General features: G+C 38.2%; 1 protein-coding gene across 1 annotated transcript in view; it reads left to right on the forward strand.

Annotated features, from left to right (window-relative positions):
* Positions 1–307: 307 nt before the first annotated feature.
* The window catches only part of pdgfc (platelet derived growth factor c), a 51,296-nt gene continuing 33,114 nt past the window's right edge, over positions 308–18,489 (forward strand). The window contains exon 1 of the mRNA XM_085181491.1: positions 308–1,070. Coding sequence (XP_085037617.1) covers positions 893–1,070 — 178 coding nt within the window. The 5' untranslated portion in view covers positions 308–892. The remainder of the gene's footprint in view (positions 1,071–18,489) is intronic.

An 18,489-nucleotide genomic window follows, 5' to 3' on the forward strand; every position in this document is an offset into this window, starting at 1 on the left:
GCACACAGCAGAAAGTGAAATGTGTCCCTTAAAAAAAAAATCCAGAAATAGCCTAAAATGTCTCCTTCACATTATTTGTATCTCTACTCTTATCTTTATATTTACAATATAGGCTAACAACAGACTGTGTGAGGCTGAAACTTTTGGCTAGAAATTATTTAAAAAGTGTGAAACCATCAAGCAAACAAAACAAAACATAAAACGGAGCCGTAAGGGAGAGAAACACCTCGTTAAACCAGGCAGCAACTGAATAGTTAACATCCTGGGAGTTTCCTCCGCTGAGAAGTTGTACTTTATGTATAGCACCTGTTGTGCCGTCAGTTGCCAGTCTCCAAAAAGCCAACCCCGGGCGCGCAGCGATATTTTATCTCAGACTCCAAGTTATGACTCTAGACCGCGCCAGAAAACAGAAAACGTCTCGGTGTTGCGAATGGTTTCTAAGTACAGGCTGTATCAAGTTGCTTCACTCTCTCGCTGTCTCTGTGTGTGAGCCTTTGCTGTAATGCGTAAAGATCTGCAGGGATTTATCAGACGGAGTGAAGAACGCACCGTGGACGCGCGCTTTACCCAAAATGCGACTGTGTCTTTCTAATGTTCTCATCGCGTAGATAATATGCGTGCACAAGGGTGTTTTTTATAACTAATACCGGGATTATAACAACATAAAAGTAAACTTTGCTCAACTTCCCATTGAACCAACAGGTGCGCATTTGCTCTGCGCAGCAGCGGCAGGTTCGGAACCTCTGCAGAGGAGTCGTTCTAACTTCTCAAGTTAACATTTTGTTCCCGAACTTTCCTCCGAAGGACTGATGCTTAAAATTAAGTGGATTTTACTCTGCGCTTATCCTCTCCAAATGTGTCCGAAACAGCACTGGTGCCCTGTAAACGACGCATGTGTGTGGTGATACAAACCGTCCCGTCTACAGCGCTTTGTGATCGCCGGCTACCACTCATCCAAATGATCCTTCCATTAATATTCCTTCTTGCATCGCTTCTCCAACAATATGGCTCGGAAGCTGAATCAAGTCACGTCAGCAAATTTCCCCTACCAAGCGTAAAGGAGCAAAACGGTGAGTTTCGATGCATTCTAGTTCATTCTTAAAAGTTTTTTGAATGATTGCTCACACAACCTAGATGCTCATTCTTACTGGGCTTAAAGACATTCCTTTCAAAATGTAGATCTTTTCAATGAATAGAAGCATTTTATTTAGTTCAAACAGTATTATCCAGGATAGGAAGTGCAGTATTACCCTTTAAAGCGTACCCCGTATGCTTAAAAGGGGAAACCCTTCTGAAATTCCTTGCCCCTCGGGAGAAGTTTTTCTTGTGATCATAAAAAAAGGCTCCATTCATTCAGGAGCAGTCACTCAGGGCGATGTAATTTGGGGCTCATGTGAAATGACTCCAATGAACTTCACTAATTCTGAAATCCTTCCCCCGTTTTTCCCTGTTTGATTTTATTTCCATGCTGATGACAAGAGTATAACTGTGTTTAGCTAAGTAAGTAAATAATTAGCCTCCAGTGATTGTTTTGCCATCATGGGGAATTTGACAGTCTTTGTTGTTATACTAATGTAATACTTAAGATTGTGTATTATGATTATTAGTTTTGGCTTATTTTAAGTTTTATATCTTGATCCCTTATATTCCCAGTGCTGACATTATCTCTTCATAACAAACTTTATATATCCTGCATATGAATGACGAAGGTTTATAAGAATTACAAAAGAAGCCAAGACATGCTGGTACAAGAAATGTAAGTCCAAAAAGCTTTATGTGTGACCGATCCTGTGCATGTGAACCTTTTGTTTTATTATTATTTTGCTTATGTGAAGCACATAACAAGTCATAACATAGAAGCAGACTATGTATCACATAGCTTAAAGTACCCATATCTTGTAGATATGGTTAATCTTCATACATTTCTTGATCTTCAGTAACCAGTAGGTCTGACTCGACTTGTGTGAGGACATGCAGCTCTGACTTCACTACAGTAACAGTCAGGGTTGGGAAATCAGAGCCTCCTGGTGGGATATCCAGGTTTAATCAGGACGGCTGAGAAAGGAAAACAACAGAGAGGAGGGAGGGAGGGCAGGGAGAGTGATGAAGGAGGTGGAGGGGAAGTGTGGTGGGGGAGATGTTAAACTGTCAAGGAACTCTTTAAAAAGGCGGTCACACTTTGGCTGAGGGCAAAGCTGGCCAGACCGTCTGTAACCTTTGACTGGAGTGTCTGAGTGCTCTATTCTGCTGTGCTTGATTGCAGATGCTCTGTGAGACAATTTGATATCGATCTGACGGAGGGGAGAAAGCCAGACCTGTCTGGCATGTTTAGTAGTAGTTGCCTGGAGAGTTACGGTCCCCAGTTGTATTAAACTTGGCAAGCGGCTGCTGATGACTCCATAAGATATCAGAGGGCACCATCTCCCATTGAGAGCCAGAGCTGTGCAGAGTAACCATCTGTCACAATGAATGATTTGGAGAAAAACTCTCAAAATGAACTCTAAAATCTAAATTCTGTGTTTTGGGGTAATAAATAACGTCAACATTTCTTTCCTCCACTGGTGAGAATTATGTTACAGTGTTGTGTATGTCATTTTTATGTGTTTGCCACATGACTATAGGGTTTCATGGTTATTAAGAGGAAACACTGCTAAAAAATGACTTCTCCAGTCACTACAAAGGAGCTGCGTAGTGTAAGGTTTTGAAAATGAAATAGCGCTGAAGGAAAGTACATGTATCAATCTAGCTCAAGCGCTACCCCGGCCTTTGGTCTTCAACATATTGTTTTATTAAAGGTAAAACAACATTGCTGTTTCTGAAAAAGTTAGAAACAACAATGTTGTCCCATTTTTGCCAGAAAGGCATACCGTCATTTAAGCCTACCTCTCTGGAATGAAGCAAATAACATCAGAGGATCGGATCCAGCGAGTATTACTTTCATTCTCAAGCCTTTGCAAGAGGAAATCAGGAGTTTATATCATCATAAAACATATTTTATATGAGACAGGGTTTTGATTTGTGATGAAACAACATGATTCACAGTCTGTGTACTATGATGTAGCACTGATTGACTTATTATTTAATAGCCTATAAGCTTGTTTCATTATGCAGTGATGGCCTGATACCAGTTGTCAACACTGCGAACCCAGCTAAAGCTCCATCTCAGCTTCCCAATCACACAGGTCATCTCAGGGGCACCTCTTATATCACTTCTCCGAGTTAAGTGGTTTGCCTTCTCTTTCCCAAAGAAGGCCATGTTTTTTTTGCCAAGGCCACCCATAAGCAGAGAGCCAGATATTTTCAGAAAAATCCAGCAACAGATATTTGTAGGAGATGCGGATTACCTGTGATATTCCCACATAACCCCCCGAGCACCACTGGAGGAAGGTATGCACCACACTAGACCTGCCAATGATCACAGAGGCTGCTGTTCCGCTAAAGATTAAGAGATTAGAGGGAGGACTGGGGTCATACGGGTCAACGGCCTATGGGGAACATATGCAGTGTACCACTTATACATAGATGGAGGACAGAGGAGCATTATATATTCAGTGGATTATGATTATGATATAGACAAACAAGACATTTGCACCGGGAACATACTGGGTGGCCTCGTATGAATCGTGACTTTTTCAGGTGTAACACAGAGCACAATATTTGTTTATTCTCCGATAGCTGAGAACAGCTGTTAATAGCATATTTGTAGAGTAGCAAAGGAGGAGGAGTCATTTTGGTTGCCGGCAAAATCCTATTCATTTAAGTGATTGACAGCTAAAGTACTTCTAAGGCTTGCCTAGCCACAGTATTTAAAAGATTACCAACTGCCTTGAGAAATACTTGGTAATTTAATAAAGAGTCAAAGATCTTAGCCTGTGTACAAAATCACTTAAGGCAAGAAGTAAATTGCAACTCCTAAGAAGCATGTTTTTTTGTAAGAAATATTTCATCATAGCGCTTAAACGTTTATGCTGAAACTAAATTAAGTTTAGTTTATCTGGCTGAGTGAAAGCACTTTTTGACTTTGGGTCAACTTTTATTCAAGGATTAATGCATCTAAAAACTTTAATTGTACTCGGTGGAGCAGGTGTTCGTGACAGAGCTTTAAATTTGTGTCTTTCTGTCTCTAAAGTTGAAATCATTTTAAACAGATGACACAATGAAAATATAGTAAAAACATAAAAATCTAATAAAAATCACTGTCCTACTCTTTAAGGTGAAACAAGCATTTCATACAAATTATGTCATCTCATATTATATTGTACAGTATGCATATTGTGTAATTGTTAAAGTTAAGAAGAAGTATAATGTCTTTGTTTTTTGTTTTTTGTTCTCAGCCCACTGTTACAAAATCTGCCCTGACGAGACCAAACATAGTCATTTGTAATGGGTCAAGCCTTTTCTACTAAACGTGACCAGCTGGCATTCATGTATCCACCATGTTATTTTAAGTGGTTTCCATAGTGCTTAGCTCTGGGTTCAAATCTGAAATTACAACTATGACTCTGAAACCAGTCAAACAAAATGTGCCTGCCTTGGAATTTCAACTCATTCTTTTATACAGGTTAGATGTTTCCTGACCCTGAAAGCTTGTTTCCACTTAGGGGGATCCGTGCTTTGATGGATATGCTTGAATGAATGAATGCAGCACTATGCAGTTAATCATTGTATTGGGCAGTGCAATAGCAGCTGGTATGCTTGTCTGAATTAAAACCATCAAAGAAAATGGATGGCTTGAATGTTCAAGAAACTCAGTGGGAAGCATAGAGGGCAGACGTTACACCAAGGAGATCACTATAGTGAGATGAAAAACACAATTAAGGAGGTTTATCAGGGTTTTTATTTGCTGAGTGAACGTGATGGATTTTTTTTTATTTATACGAACGAGTTTGGCTCATTTTCTTTGTCTAATATGGAAGTCACTAAATACACCAGCTTCTGAATAACCATTTAGTGTTAGTAAGAGAAAAAAAAATGCACTTATGTGAATTTTCCACAACAGTAGCAGTAGAAACCACTGGATACAGGCAGGTCTATGTCTTCTGGCAAGAGGAAATTTTCCCCTCAACGTCTCACTCCAGAGTGGGGGACCCTGGATAAAAGTGTCTATGTTTTTCCTGTCAGCACTATTTGAACATGGAGTGCTGTATTTGGCAAGCAAAGCATGCCACCGCCTGCCTGCTGTTTGTCATTTCAGGCAGCCAGTGCACCGTCTCTCCCACCACCTCAAGAGGCTTTCCGGGGGCTCTGGGTCATAGGTTTAAGCTCTAGTGAGGAAAAATAGTATCTATAGAAACCTATTCTGTCTTTTCTTGGCTTCGTTTGTGAATTTTTCTTCGCTGCACACAATGCTTTGGCTGCCAGTGGTATAATGAAGACCATTTTGTTATACAAACAAAATGCAGGAGGGGGGAGGGGACTAATACCTTAAAGCTACTTTCCACTGCTCCTTATTCATAAGGGGTCACCACAGTGGGTAGTTCCACAAATTTGATTTGGGAGGTTTTTACACCAGATGCCTTCCTGATGTAACCGTCAAGGGATGTGCATCCCCTCTTTGGAAAAGGGGACTGAAACCTCGTTCTCCAAAAAAAACAAATTACTTTCATTGCCTCTTTGCAGCAGCAGATCCAGAAACAGTAAAATAGTGAACCACATAATGTTTTTGTGTCAGTTTTACACACATAATTTGACTTTATTTGAAGATTTCCTTCTCCCAACCTGTGAACTGTCATTTTCCTTTTAGCTTAGCTTTGACTTCCACCAGTCACTGCAACCTGTTCTCCACCCCCAAAGGCTTCAAATTGCATTGCACCGGCTAGTCTTTTTCATGCATTTTTCATCATGCATCGTGGTGCTATAAAGTTCAATCGTCCCTCAGCATATTAAATGGATTCACTTCCATTAAATGGATTGCAAGAAAATGCTCTGCTTGTGCTGCAAGGAAATGATGGACAAACCTGATGGATATGGCGGAAGTTTGTTTTGGTGGTTAACGGGAAAGGTTATGGTTTCATGCAAACAATAGTGTTTTTATAAAACTAAACACACAGTGTGGGTGCTTAAATCTTTTATTTTAAAGAAAATTCACAGAAAAGACCAAGTTGAAAAAAAATTATATAAAAAAAGCAAACTGAAAAGATAATAATAGCAATCCAAGCTGGGACTTGAATTCCTGTCTTCTGATTTAAAGCACTGTGATTATGCTATGAGCCTTTCAACTTGCCTGCTACCTTTTGGGCTTTTATTATTGCTTGTTTCTTCCTTTCGAGGCACAATAGTAAGGGATCATCCACTGCATTACAATATGATGAGAATAAATTCTTGAAATAGCAACAATATGTAACAAGTAGGAAGTAACAGCGAGTTGATCTTTGAGGGAACAACTTGGTCTCTTAACAAAATTGGATTTTCTGTGTACATGGAAACAACCTTTTCTTTCTATCGAATGATTTCAACGATATTACTAACTAATTAATGTCTAACTGATAATAGAATAAAAGGAAAAAAATGAGCAGCGTTTTCAAAACATCCCACAGTTATTCATTCATTACTCCCCATGTAAAGGCATTCAGTAGTTTGGTCAACAGCAGCAATTCCTACTATTCAGCATTATTTTAAGTATCACTGAGAGATACATGGAAGCACAAAGGTAATCTTCTATAAAATTGGATCCAAGTCATCATGGGATGCAGCGGAAAGTACTGGATTTTTTTGTTAAGATTTATTTTTCCGCTGTATTGCGAAATTGTAAGACTGCCCTCTTTTTTTAAAGTTAAGTAACTTCAAGTGTCAACATGAATAGGTGCCTGTCAGTTTTACATTGGCTAAAACCTATCCACATTTCCTAAAACATGTGTTTAACATTTTAAAATGGACTGTTTTCATCCCAAAGAGGATCTTTTTCAAATTCCTTCATGAAGACAGAATGCATGAAAGAACCTGCAAACTAAAGGGTTGGTTAAGTCTTTCATAAAATCTGTTTTTGGAAATGTGAACAGAGTACATCTTCATCTTAGTAGGCATGGAGTAAGTTACTTAAGTTTGAATAGATTTAGACGTTCAGTAGGTCCACTTTCTGTACTCTGGTGCATTTGAAAGTGAAAAATCAGGATGTTAGTGAGGAAACATTCATTTTCATGCTGTAAAAGGATACATATTGTTGTAAAATAATATATTTTCTTGCTGTGTTTCTTTGCTTACAGTTTCTTATCAGCTGTCTGTAGCAGGCTCATTGTCCTGTCTCTGTCTGCTGCCCTCAAATAAGAAATCCACTTTCTGAAATATTACCAGCTTCCAGATAAGAATTGAGAGCAGACGATATCATTTCAAATGTTCAGCTTTGTCAGTGTTTCCTGGTGAATAGTTGTTCTGAAAGCTGCCATTTCACTCACATTGTTAAAAATGTTATATTATACTTCACAAGCAAAATAAATACAGATAACTTTTCTATCATGTTTTTTTCCTTATCAACAAAATGAAATTACTTAAATCGAAAAGCAATTTAGCTCCCTAAATGGAAGGACTTGGTGAATGTTATCAGCTGCTTTGGTACAATAACTCAAGTAGCTACAGCATGACTAGCTGGCACAGAACAAAGCAGTTACACATGAAGCAAAAAGAAAAGGAGACATTCTGGTTTAAATGCATGTTTTCCAGAGTGTGCTTATTCTCATAGTCTGATGAAGTGTCGGACTAGTTCAGTATATCTGGCTAAAGTAAAAGTTACCTATCACAGCAAATACCAGCTATTCTCTGTAAATTAACATGATGTTCAAAACAGAATTTGCATTTTCTTACTGGAAAAAAATGGTTACTGATTTATATTATTACTTCTTTTGGAGAAAAATACATCCATAGAGCAAGATATGCTTATTTTTATTGCATCATTGAATGAGACAAAGGCCTGCATTAACACATGACCATCACAATGTAAGTTGCATTCCATTTTCATTTAGGTAATTTGTCACTCTAATCAAAGTAATCTATCCCCTCTATTGTTTATATCTCATTTCCATGGTTGTATATATTTCACTTTGACAATCTTTAATATGGGCTGCATAAGAATTTGAGTTGCACAGTCGTAATTTAGGCACATTTAGCTCTGAAAACAAAACATGTCAAGGCAAGAAATTGCACTTATCTCTGAAGCCTGAAAACTATGATAGTAATGTTTAAAAAAGGGGGAGGAGCTCTAAAAAATTGTTCGATCAAAGTCTGACACGAATCAGTGTCATTCTTGTTGTAACAAAACAGGTTCCCTCTAAAACAGGAGGTTCCATTGATAAAATATTTGGATCCTCTTGAGGCTGTGAAGTTTGAAACCTGGCCAATGTGGCACAGTTTTAACACAGACCTCAGTTGTCCTGTGAGTATTGGTTTTCTTACGGTAACTGGAATTCCACCCTTGACTAAATATCTTGGCAGTGAGATGAGTTGACCTTGGTTACCGTCTCTGGCATGTCTGCATAACGTGGCAGATGTCATCACCTTCTATCACAGAGGTATTTCACTGTCCTGTTTTGACTGACTATCTATCTATCTATCTATCTATCTATCTATCTATCTATCTATCTATCTATCTATCTATCTATCTATCTATCTAAGGTGGAACTGGAACTGTTTTCTTACACAATCATCCTTACTTATCTCTGTCTAATGTTAACCAGATGCAATACCATAATAACTGTTTAATAACATAGATAGCATGGGTTCAAAAGCAGTCCTATAAAGGGCTTTATCTGGTTCTGTGGTCTTAATGGCACTTAATGAGTAAATTTCTCCAGGCAATTTGAAGAACTTGGAGGTCTTCTGTTGGTTTAGGCTGGGTGAGTTGCTTCTGTTGGACTGACTTGATGGAACTGAGATCAGGGATTTATGGGAGCGTCTCACTGATGATAGATCTTTATGAGTCTGGCTCTACTTGGAGTGATTGTTATGCTTCAGAAGAAATTTGGGACCCTTCGCATGTTTTTTTTAGTGCAGTTTCATGGTGGCTAAGAATCTAAACATCTAGAAACCTTTTTTTTGTTTTTAAACTGCAGCTATTTGTGAAAAGTTGCTCTGTTTTAGGACACTGCTAAGTCTAAGATCCATGCCAAAATAGGGCATATATCTTAGAGGAAAGTAAACAGTGGAGCCATGAATCAGGGATTATAGTATGAAGACCCAACACTGTGGCACAAATAATCCCAGCTGTCCCCCTTCCTCTGCATTATGATGAGAAGGGTTCATCATGTGTGAAACTGAAACTAGGTTCATCTGATGCAGCAGAGATATTTCATGGTTATCAAGCACCATCATTAAGCATGCTAATTTTAGAAAGAGGCAGCAAGAGTTAGCGATGTGTGAACACCCTCATACAGCTCAGTATTAGACAGATCAGTGCTTAATGTGTAGTTCTGGCAGTCTATGAGAATAAGCCAATGATCTGTACATAATGGCAGCATTTTACTAACTTAAAAAACATAATTTTGAATATAAAAAGCGAAATCTGTATTTACAACACACATTTGGAAAGAATACATTTCATTGGATTGGGCATAAAAAAGCCTGTATGTTTCATTTAATCAGTAAAACAACTTTAAAAGCAAGCATTATATTTTATGAACTTATAACAAAGCTGTGCAGTATACTACAACCCAAGTCCAAACATCGAAAAAGCTGTACAGTGTCGTGTAAATGTGGACTGTTTGTCAGGTGCATTGTTGGCATATATTTCCAGGCTTCTGTAGTTAAATATTTTCATTACAGTGCGTGTAATGCCTTGCAATACAAACTACAGCTTATAGTGGGTATCTTCTTGTTTTCGTTCAGTAGAGACTTGGCAGTTTCCTTTGTGTTTAATCAACTTGTGCACCAATCTGACCAGGAAAAAATACATCTGCGTGGGACTACTTGAACTACTCTACCGTTCAGGGACATTTTTTACCTGATCGATTACAGTCTACAAGAATCAATACTAAAGTAAATACTTTATCCCTTGCAGCATGGTGTGCATCAGGTCAAGGTATTTGGGCTGTTTTTGGCTCATGCATGCATAGCTGAACTATTTAACATATCAGTGCACTTATACTTTTCATGTGTTGCTTATGGAGGTAACTGGATATGTACAACATGATTCAATATTCTGAGTATATATGAAGTTATTTCTTTTGCTTTCAGTTTTCAGTCACTAAACAAATTCCAATGGAAATTAAATGACCTTTAGTTCTTGTTTATGTGCCACTGGAGGAGAGTGAGAAAAGAACCAGAAGCTATTAAATGGGGATGTGAAATATCCCATCTTTAATGCATTTAAGGGGTGAAATAAAAAGCACACCTGTCCCAGTAATCACTGGTACACTGCCGTCTCATGCTGGTTGGATTATGTCATCTAGCACATGGTGAGATGTGATATACGATGCTATGCCAGTGCCATACAGAGTCGGTAACCTAATCACACGTACTATTTTGAGAATGTATGGCTTTTCCCAAAGCACAAATAGGTTTTCGGGCATGCTGGATGTAGTCACCCCCGGCGTGCTTACGCTTGGATCCCCAAGAGAGGGTATCCGTTTCATTTCCAGTCCAGCTGGAATGAAAATACACATTAGCTATTAGGTCTTATGACTGACCAGAATGATTTACCAACTGTGTGTGAGCATGTTCATGTATCACTGTCTGCATGCAGAGCAGGACCTTCAGCAGTTTCTTTTTAACAAAACATGAGTGACTTTTACTCAAGTATGTTGTGGTGCAGGGTTATCCTGTGGCGCTGGGAAGTGTTTTGACTTCAAGGTAAATCTTTGGCGTAGGAACTTACAGTTTGTTGGATACGAAAGGGAAGCAATTTTACTTGTGGAATTTGGAGCTTCTTCAAATGTCGGATGTAATAATGGACGCAACATCATCATATGGGATCAAGTTTAAAGCTTGAATTATTTGTTTGTCAATCACCTGATTAAGCTGGAACTGGGAACAGAGAACAAATTAAGACAGAACATAATATTACTCGTCACAAAGATGACATCTGAAGTAGAATTTCCACGGATTTTCTTATAATAATCAGAGATGGGCAGTAACGCGTTACTTGTAACGCGTTACTGTAATCCGATTACTTTTTTCGGGTAACGAGTAAAGTAAGGGATTACTATTGCAAAAACGGTAATTAGATTACCGTTACTTTCCCGTAGGAATGCTGCGTTACTGCGTTACTATAACGTGATTTTTTGCGAGAACGTCTCATGACAGTGACGTAAGCGAGTGCGATGTTCGTGACAACAGCTGTGTGCAGATCAACAATGGATCATATATCGAGTGCAGAGAGAGTATGAGCGTGCAGCGTTTAAAGCGTGGAAGTACTGACCTTACTTTGAGTTTGATTCCATAAAAAGTGACAAAAACATTAGTGTCCGTTGTGCGTGGGAAGAAAACTTCTTTTTACACCGAAAAAAACCCCTAAACTTCCGAGCAAGCACCGAGTAGCTACGACGTAATGGGAAACTCACAGAGAAACTCGCGGATTCTTCCACTGACCGCAGCACACCTGCACCAGGGTAACCCTCCGCCTACCCCACTCCTGCTTTACAGGTGAAAATAGAGCAACAGGACCGCTAGTCTTTGACTTTATTTATTTTCTGCTGTGTTTTACTTGCATCTATTTGAAAGACTGAGTGTAAACACAAAAAATATTTTATTTTATGAGCTGGAATGTGCAGAAAATAGGTTTAAATGTTAAACTAATTTCTTCCAGTCAGAGAATGTTGCATATAATTTAATTTTTGCTTGATGCATAAAGTTAAAAGATTAAAACTAATAAAACAAGTTTTAAAAAGAGACTTTTCCATTTGATTACATTTTGTATGATGATTATGCAGAAAAAGTAGAATTGCGCTGAAAGATCTATCACTTTATCACCTATTCAGGTTGTAAATCGTGTTTTTAAAAAGTAACTAAGTAACTAAGTAATTAATTACTTTTGAAAATAAGTAATCAGTAATTAGTTACTGATTACTTTTTTCAAGTAACTTGACCAACACTGATAATAATGTTCAAAATTTGATATTGTTTGTTTTCATGTTGGGCCAATAAATTAACATCTATTTCTTGTTATACATGCAGTGAAGATACATGTGGTTGTATTTCCTGCAAGAACCAACAAGCGCCAAAGATTAACTAAAAGCCTTTCTACAAAAGATTGTAAAGAGATATGCAGACACTTGGCTTGGCCTTTTGTATTCCATTCACAATGTACTGAACAGAATTGTGATGAATATGATACACTGTGTTAATGTGGCAATTTGTTGCAGGGCTGCTGTCCTTGTACACCGGAAAAAAAAGCTGGCAAAACAAAGTAACTTACTGGAAGAGCGGGCTTTATTCATTCAGCAGGGAATCTTATAGTGGGTTAGTAAGGGATCCCTTGACACTTCTTTCTTTCACTTTTTTTTGGAACATGAATTCTAGTTTAATGTTGAATAGCTCTGTGAGCATGTTTTCATGCTAAATGCTTTAAACAGATTGTACTTAATGATTAAAAGGGAATGTGATTGTGGTTGTGTTTGGTGCAGATGGGCATGATATAAAGGGCTCAGTGCCCAGATGTTGCATAGCTCAGTATCACTTGAGGCATACGACATTTGAGAAACTCGATGATGTGGAATTACACACAGGGACCACGGTGCGATTAGAAGATGGCAACAAATTTAGAACTGTTATAAATGTGAAATACAGAAACGGTGCGATAATATTTATGGCACCTTTAAAGCAGAATACTGTCATTTAGGAAGTACTGGGCATAATGTGTTTTACTACTAGGTATTATGCCATTTAACTACACCATTGGGTGTGGCATTTCTCACAGCAGGCTTGTATTAGCAGGAAAAGCACATGTGTGCCAATAAGCTGTGCCAGAACGCACAATACATGGGTCAGACGAGCCTTTATTAATGTATTAGACAGATCCGTGACTGGAAAGTCAAAATATCCACTGTGACTAAGAGGTGTTTAATGTTGTTGTTGACATAGAATTGTGTTACATCTGGATACAAGTGGAAACAAGAATGGCGATAAATCCCCTGAAAGGTCTTAAATGTCTAGCGTTATGTGTATTAAAGGCCTTCGATCTTAAATGAAGTTAAAGATAGTGTTCACAGTCTGAGCGGAAATATTGAGTTTATCTCCACACCGGTGATCATTGACATGACATAAAGCGGGCACTCTGCCACGTCAGGTAATGAACATTTCAATAGGACAAAAAAAACGCTGTTTATTTTTTTGAGTTTTGTTTAGTTTCAAGGTTTAGCATGTTTTATGTCTTATCTTTTGTCTTGGCTGATCTTAAACCTCAGCAGTGTATGCAAGCTTGGTAGCTTTGTCCCTTGTAAATTTAGTTCCCATTTGTGCTGTAAAAAAATGTTAAAGGGCACCTGTTATGGCTCATATTTTTATTCTTGGAGTCAATAAGTTCAGGTAGAACTTCATAATATAGCCCATAATGTATAATTGTAAATTTAGGGTGTATTTCCCCCCATCTAAAATGCTTAACAATAGGTGGTTGGCTGACTTTGGTCAAGTATTTGATTGGAATTCCTTTATGAGGTAGTTTGGCCACTTTCAACCAGTTGGAGACCCCAGGACACACTGGTGTGACCATTTATTTCAACATGCAGGTGACAATAAAATGTGCAAAATGATTAATAATAGACTAAATGAATAAAATATAGACATATCTGTATCTAGTGTCATCTTGAGAGTGAAAGAGAACGCCCACTACTACTCACCAGTTGTATTTCTCCAAGACTTCCACAGTCCATTTTCTTCTTCACAGGGAAGATTGTTTGATAACAGCTTGAAGGACACCTCGTGAATGAATAATGCTGTGAAAAAGAGAGACTCTGTAAGAAGTGTGTCTTTCACAAGAAAAGGTGCCCCTTTTTCCTTCTTCTCCTCCTCCTACTTCGCATTTTTCATCTCTTCAGCTGTCTCTAATTAGGACTTTTACAGACGACAGCATTAAAAGGGCCCCGAACTACTGCAACTAATGAGACACCAATGACAAGGCAGATCTTTCATGCACAACTCCGTTTGTCAAAATCTATCTTTCATTTTCTGCCTTGACAGCCAAAGTTTGTTCAGCACTTTGTTTCCCTTCACACCTGTTGACAGGCTTTAGCGGAGATTTAAGCAGGTCACCGAGTTGGCTTGTTTTTGGCAACGTTTGCAGCATTGGATGCTTGCAGTGTTCAGCTTTCACAGGCAGATTATGGACGTGTTTGCATGCTTGCTGTCAGTGTAACATTTGTTTTAACCACTCTGCTGCTGCCAGTGTTTCTGTTATAAATATAACTGAAAATATATTAAATATTGTCAGTTATCACATAGGCAGAGAGCAGCTGGATTTGCAGTCAAATGCTACTTGCATTCGTCATTGTATTGTAAGATAGGTTTGAACGTAAGTATGAATTCAAAAACTCAAGTAATTTGTGAAAACAAAGATTAAAAAAATAAAAAAGATTATTCACATGGTCCTACATCATTTAAATGTAGATAACTACTATTGAAAAAACATGTTCAAACTGACTGATGATCAGGTGACTCAAAAGTCAAACAAACATAATTAGTAGGAGACTTTTTTTACTTCTTATTGTGTAAGTGTTTGTGCGTGTGTGTGTGTTTTGCTTTGTTAGAGCAGTATTAGTATTATTAGCAGTATTATTTAGTACAGTAGTTTTTAGGTACATAACAAGCTTGTTATCATCTGAATTCTGAATCATCTAAATCATACTGTCAAAGCACAAACATTTACTCTTATTGTAAAGTGACTTCAATTAGTCGACCTAAACAGCCAAGAGATCAAGTAACGAACAGGACTTGTTGCTTCAAAGCAGAAAATAACTGGTTACTCATTAAAGGCAAACTCATTACTCATAGGTACTTTTTAGCAACTACAAATGAAGGTAAACTCATTTGCAGTCAGACCAAAAAGAGTTTTGCAAAGTATACTGAGTTAATATTTACTCTGTTGATGCAGTAGAAAAACAAACAGTCTTCTTCCACCATGACCGCCAGTCACATTCAAAGCAAATGTGCATGATTGGTGTAAGTGAATCGATTTGGTATTGACCAATAAGGTTCCTGCTTGGTACCAATGGCTGCACATAGCACTCCAGAATTTCAGTCCAAATTGAATGAAGTTTATAAGCTGCGAACAAATAAGAAACACTTTAATACATGTCATATAGGATACAATTTGATTCATTGTTATGTTTACGTTTTGGTCTACATGTGGTGTTTACTGTACCTTGGCTATAGCATTGGTTAGCACCATTACCTGACAGTAAGACGGTTCCTGGCTGGCTGGGGCACTTCTGTGTTCTCCCTGTGCTTCCATAGGTTCTCTACATGTTCTCCAAGTTAACCCCACAGTCCCTAAGACATCAATTGTAAATTGTCCATAGGTGTTACTGTGACCATGAGTGGTCTATATCTTTCTGTTGGCCCCACAATACACTGGCAACCTCCCTAGGCTATACCTTACCCCCACCCCCTCCATTACTTGACGTATTTACTCAGATGCACATATTCGCTTATGTTAGAGGAACAGACATCTGTTTTGTATCCATTTATCTCCAGAGATAGATAGAACATCATGAATATTCATTGTTTCTAAAGATAAATTAATCATCAAACTGTGAGGTTATGTTTGGAAGCAAACAGATGCGGATGATTAAAAGGCCTTTTTACGAGCAGCAGGAGAGTCAGACAGCCTTCAGATTGTCCTGAAACAGTGGACAATCTGAGACTCAGTGACCTGTGTAGAGGAAAATTGGAAGCTAAGTGGTGAGAGTTCCCATTTATTTGTTATATCGAAAGCTGTTTCCTAAACGAGCTCATAAAAATTATGTGCAGCGAGTTTGATGATATCACAGTGCTCCTCAGGAAATTTCAGCCATTGAGTAGTATTATGTTTGTGTAGCAGGATGCAGATGTTATAGGATGTCAGGCAAGATTTACTTGCAGTTCAGGTGCTGAAGTCCAGATAAGAAAGTTCACCTTACGCAACAAAAAATGTGATGATTTACGCAGAGAGAAACCATTAAATAATCACTGGATGTGTTTATAAATGAGTGAGCTTGTTTTAATCGAGATATTGTTTGAGTTAATGATTTGTATGCAATTAGCCATTCAGAATCAGCTAAGGTGAAGCATGAAAGGTCACTGAATCACCAGCTTCATCTGGTGCTTAATGAGTTAATCAGAGTTATTGGAGAAGACAGCAGCCTGACTTTCACACTCAATTGGCATTTAATTTCATTCATGCACTGTGACACGCCCATGTCTTACACCAGGAAGCCCCCTCCTTCCCTTTTTCATTGAAATCAATCAATGCAAGGTGCCAAATTTGCCCTTAACCAGCAAACATGTCCATCTCTGTTCTTGCAATAACTTGCACAGCGCTGGAATGTAGCTGCCTGTCTCTATTCTAATCTGACATAAACTGTGGTAGTATTTAATATGCTCTGAAATGTGAAATTTTGTAATTTTGTAACAGCGCTTAATGACATAATGAGAGAAAGCTTTAATGTTTAAGATAATTAGATAATTAGATAATTGAAGAAAATAGTTTTTTCTTAAAACCAGACAACACTCCGTTGTAATTCTTTATATAATTGATTAAAGTGATCCATAAGGAGAACTAACTTGCAGACTTTAAGGCACTGAATTACCTTCAAACATCACCCTTCAGAAACATCAGTTTTCCCTTTTTCTAATCCTGAAATTACCACTCATGTCAACTCTGAAGATCCAGGTACAAACATGTTTAGTTTAGCAAATCCAGCCTCTTGGCAACTTGGTATTCTGGGGTGCAGACACTATACTCTCACATCTGAAAGATATACATTTCCTCCTGTTTTCTTTCCCTTTTTTTAGGTTCAACAAAATAAGTGAGTTTGAATTTGATTAAGGGACATAAGGACATAGTTGACTGAATTAGCAACAAAGGAAGAACCAAAGTCTATGGCTTTGAACACGGTTTCATCAGTTTGAATCTTGTATACATTCTGTACACAACAATCTAAGGCTTCTTTTCTGCAGTTCTTGTGTTTGGAAGAAAAAGCAGGATGTCACAGGAAAAGAGCAGTTGTGCTCAGTAAACCCTCCCTTGGTAAATAGAGGTTCAAAGGGGTATACTTTCATTACCCTAGGTTCAGAGCTACAGCCTCTCTTCTGTCGACAGCTGGACCAAAAGGTTACAGGGGCTTGGTCGGGTGGCAGTAATTAGAGATCCACGACAAGCTCCTTAAAGAAACTGATCTGTATTTGGAATCAGAGCCATAGACCAAAGAATTTATCTTTAAATTGCCAATACTGAACTGAATTGAGCTGTATGTTTATCTATTTCTGTACTGAATGCTTTTCTCTTACAGCAAAAATCCCATCAGACCACTCGAGGTTTTACCCAGATTTTCTTGCGTTGCTGCAAGCTTCTTAAAGAGTTGCTTAGAGGTTATGTTTGCCAAGTAAATTGTAAGTTTATTTTTTGGGAATTCAAGACAGATGTTGTGTTTAGATAATCATTGCTTAGTAGCTGCAATGCTCTTAGTTTTTACATTACAGTGATCACTGGGAGTTCTCTGTTACTTGGATTTTTCTGATTTCAGATAAGATTAAAGTAATGGGGCAAGGGAGGAAGATGTGTGAAGACAAACTCATTGAGTGTCTGACTTTGGCTGTTCTCCAAGTTGCAACCTAAGCTTTCCTGACATTCCAGAACATACTTGTGTGGTCCCAGAGCAATTTAGAAATCATTAGTTGAAAACATTATTGACCTCCTGTAAGCCTCGCGTTGTTGATTTGAATGTTTCTATCTTAGGGGAGAGCTCCAGGGAGCTCCAAAGTGGGTTATAGTCAGGTCTCAAATCTCTCAGCTATGTTCATTGCAAAATCTGGATCTTTGATCAGTCTTAATAGCAGTGTCTGGATCTGGTAAAGCGAAGCTGTCTTCCAATCTGGCTCGTCACAGCTCAAACTGTAATTTTCTCCAAATATCCAGCTGTCCAGCACACAGATGTGACTACAAAGCAGCCTGGAGCTGCCATCCACAGCTGTGAAACAAAGTTTAAAAAAGACCCAATTCATCTGTCATTGCCTTTTTTTTCTTCTTCTTCTTCTTTAGCCAGAAGGGGACAGTACTTCTGTCTCCTAGTGTTTCACATTTCACAGCTTTTTTTTTTTTGTATCAGTCCATCCTCTTTACAATAATTAGCTTTGATATTAATTATGTGTGTGACAGCTAACAAGGAAATTCAGGTTGATGAGGGGCATCGTTGTATAATGCAGCACATGACAGCAATTTTAAGACAGAGAGAAGCTTGTACACTGTTGTAACTTGTGCAAAACTAGAATGATTTAGAAATTGTCTGTTTGAATTAGGCAACAGTGAGTAACTACAGACTTCTTAAATGATAAAGAACAATAATGAGGTTGAGTGAATTTATTCTTCACTTA

Source organism: Neolamprologus multifasciatus, chromosome 2, assembly GCF_963576455.1.
Source record: "Neolamprologus multifasciatus chromosome 2, fNeoMul1.2, whole genome shotgun sequence".
Lineage (NCBI taxonomy): Eukaryota > Metazoa > Chordata > Actinopteri > Cichliformes > Cichlidae > Neolamprologus > Neolamprologus multifasciatus.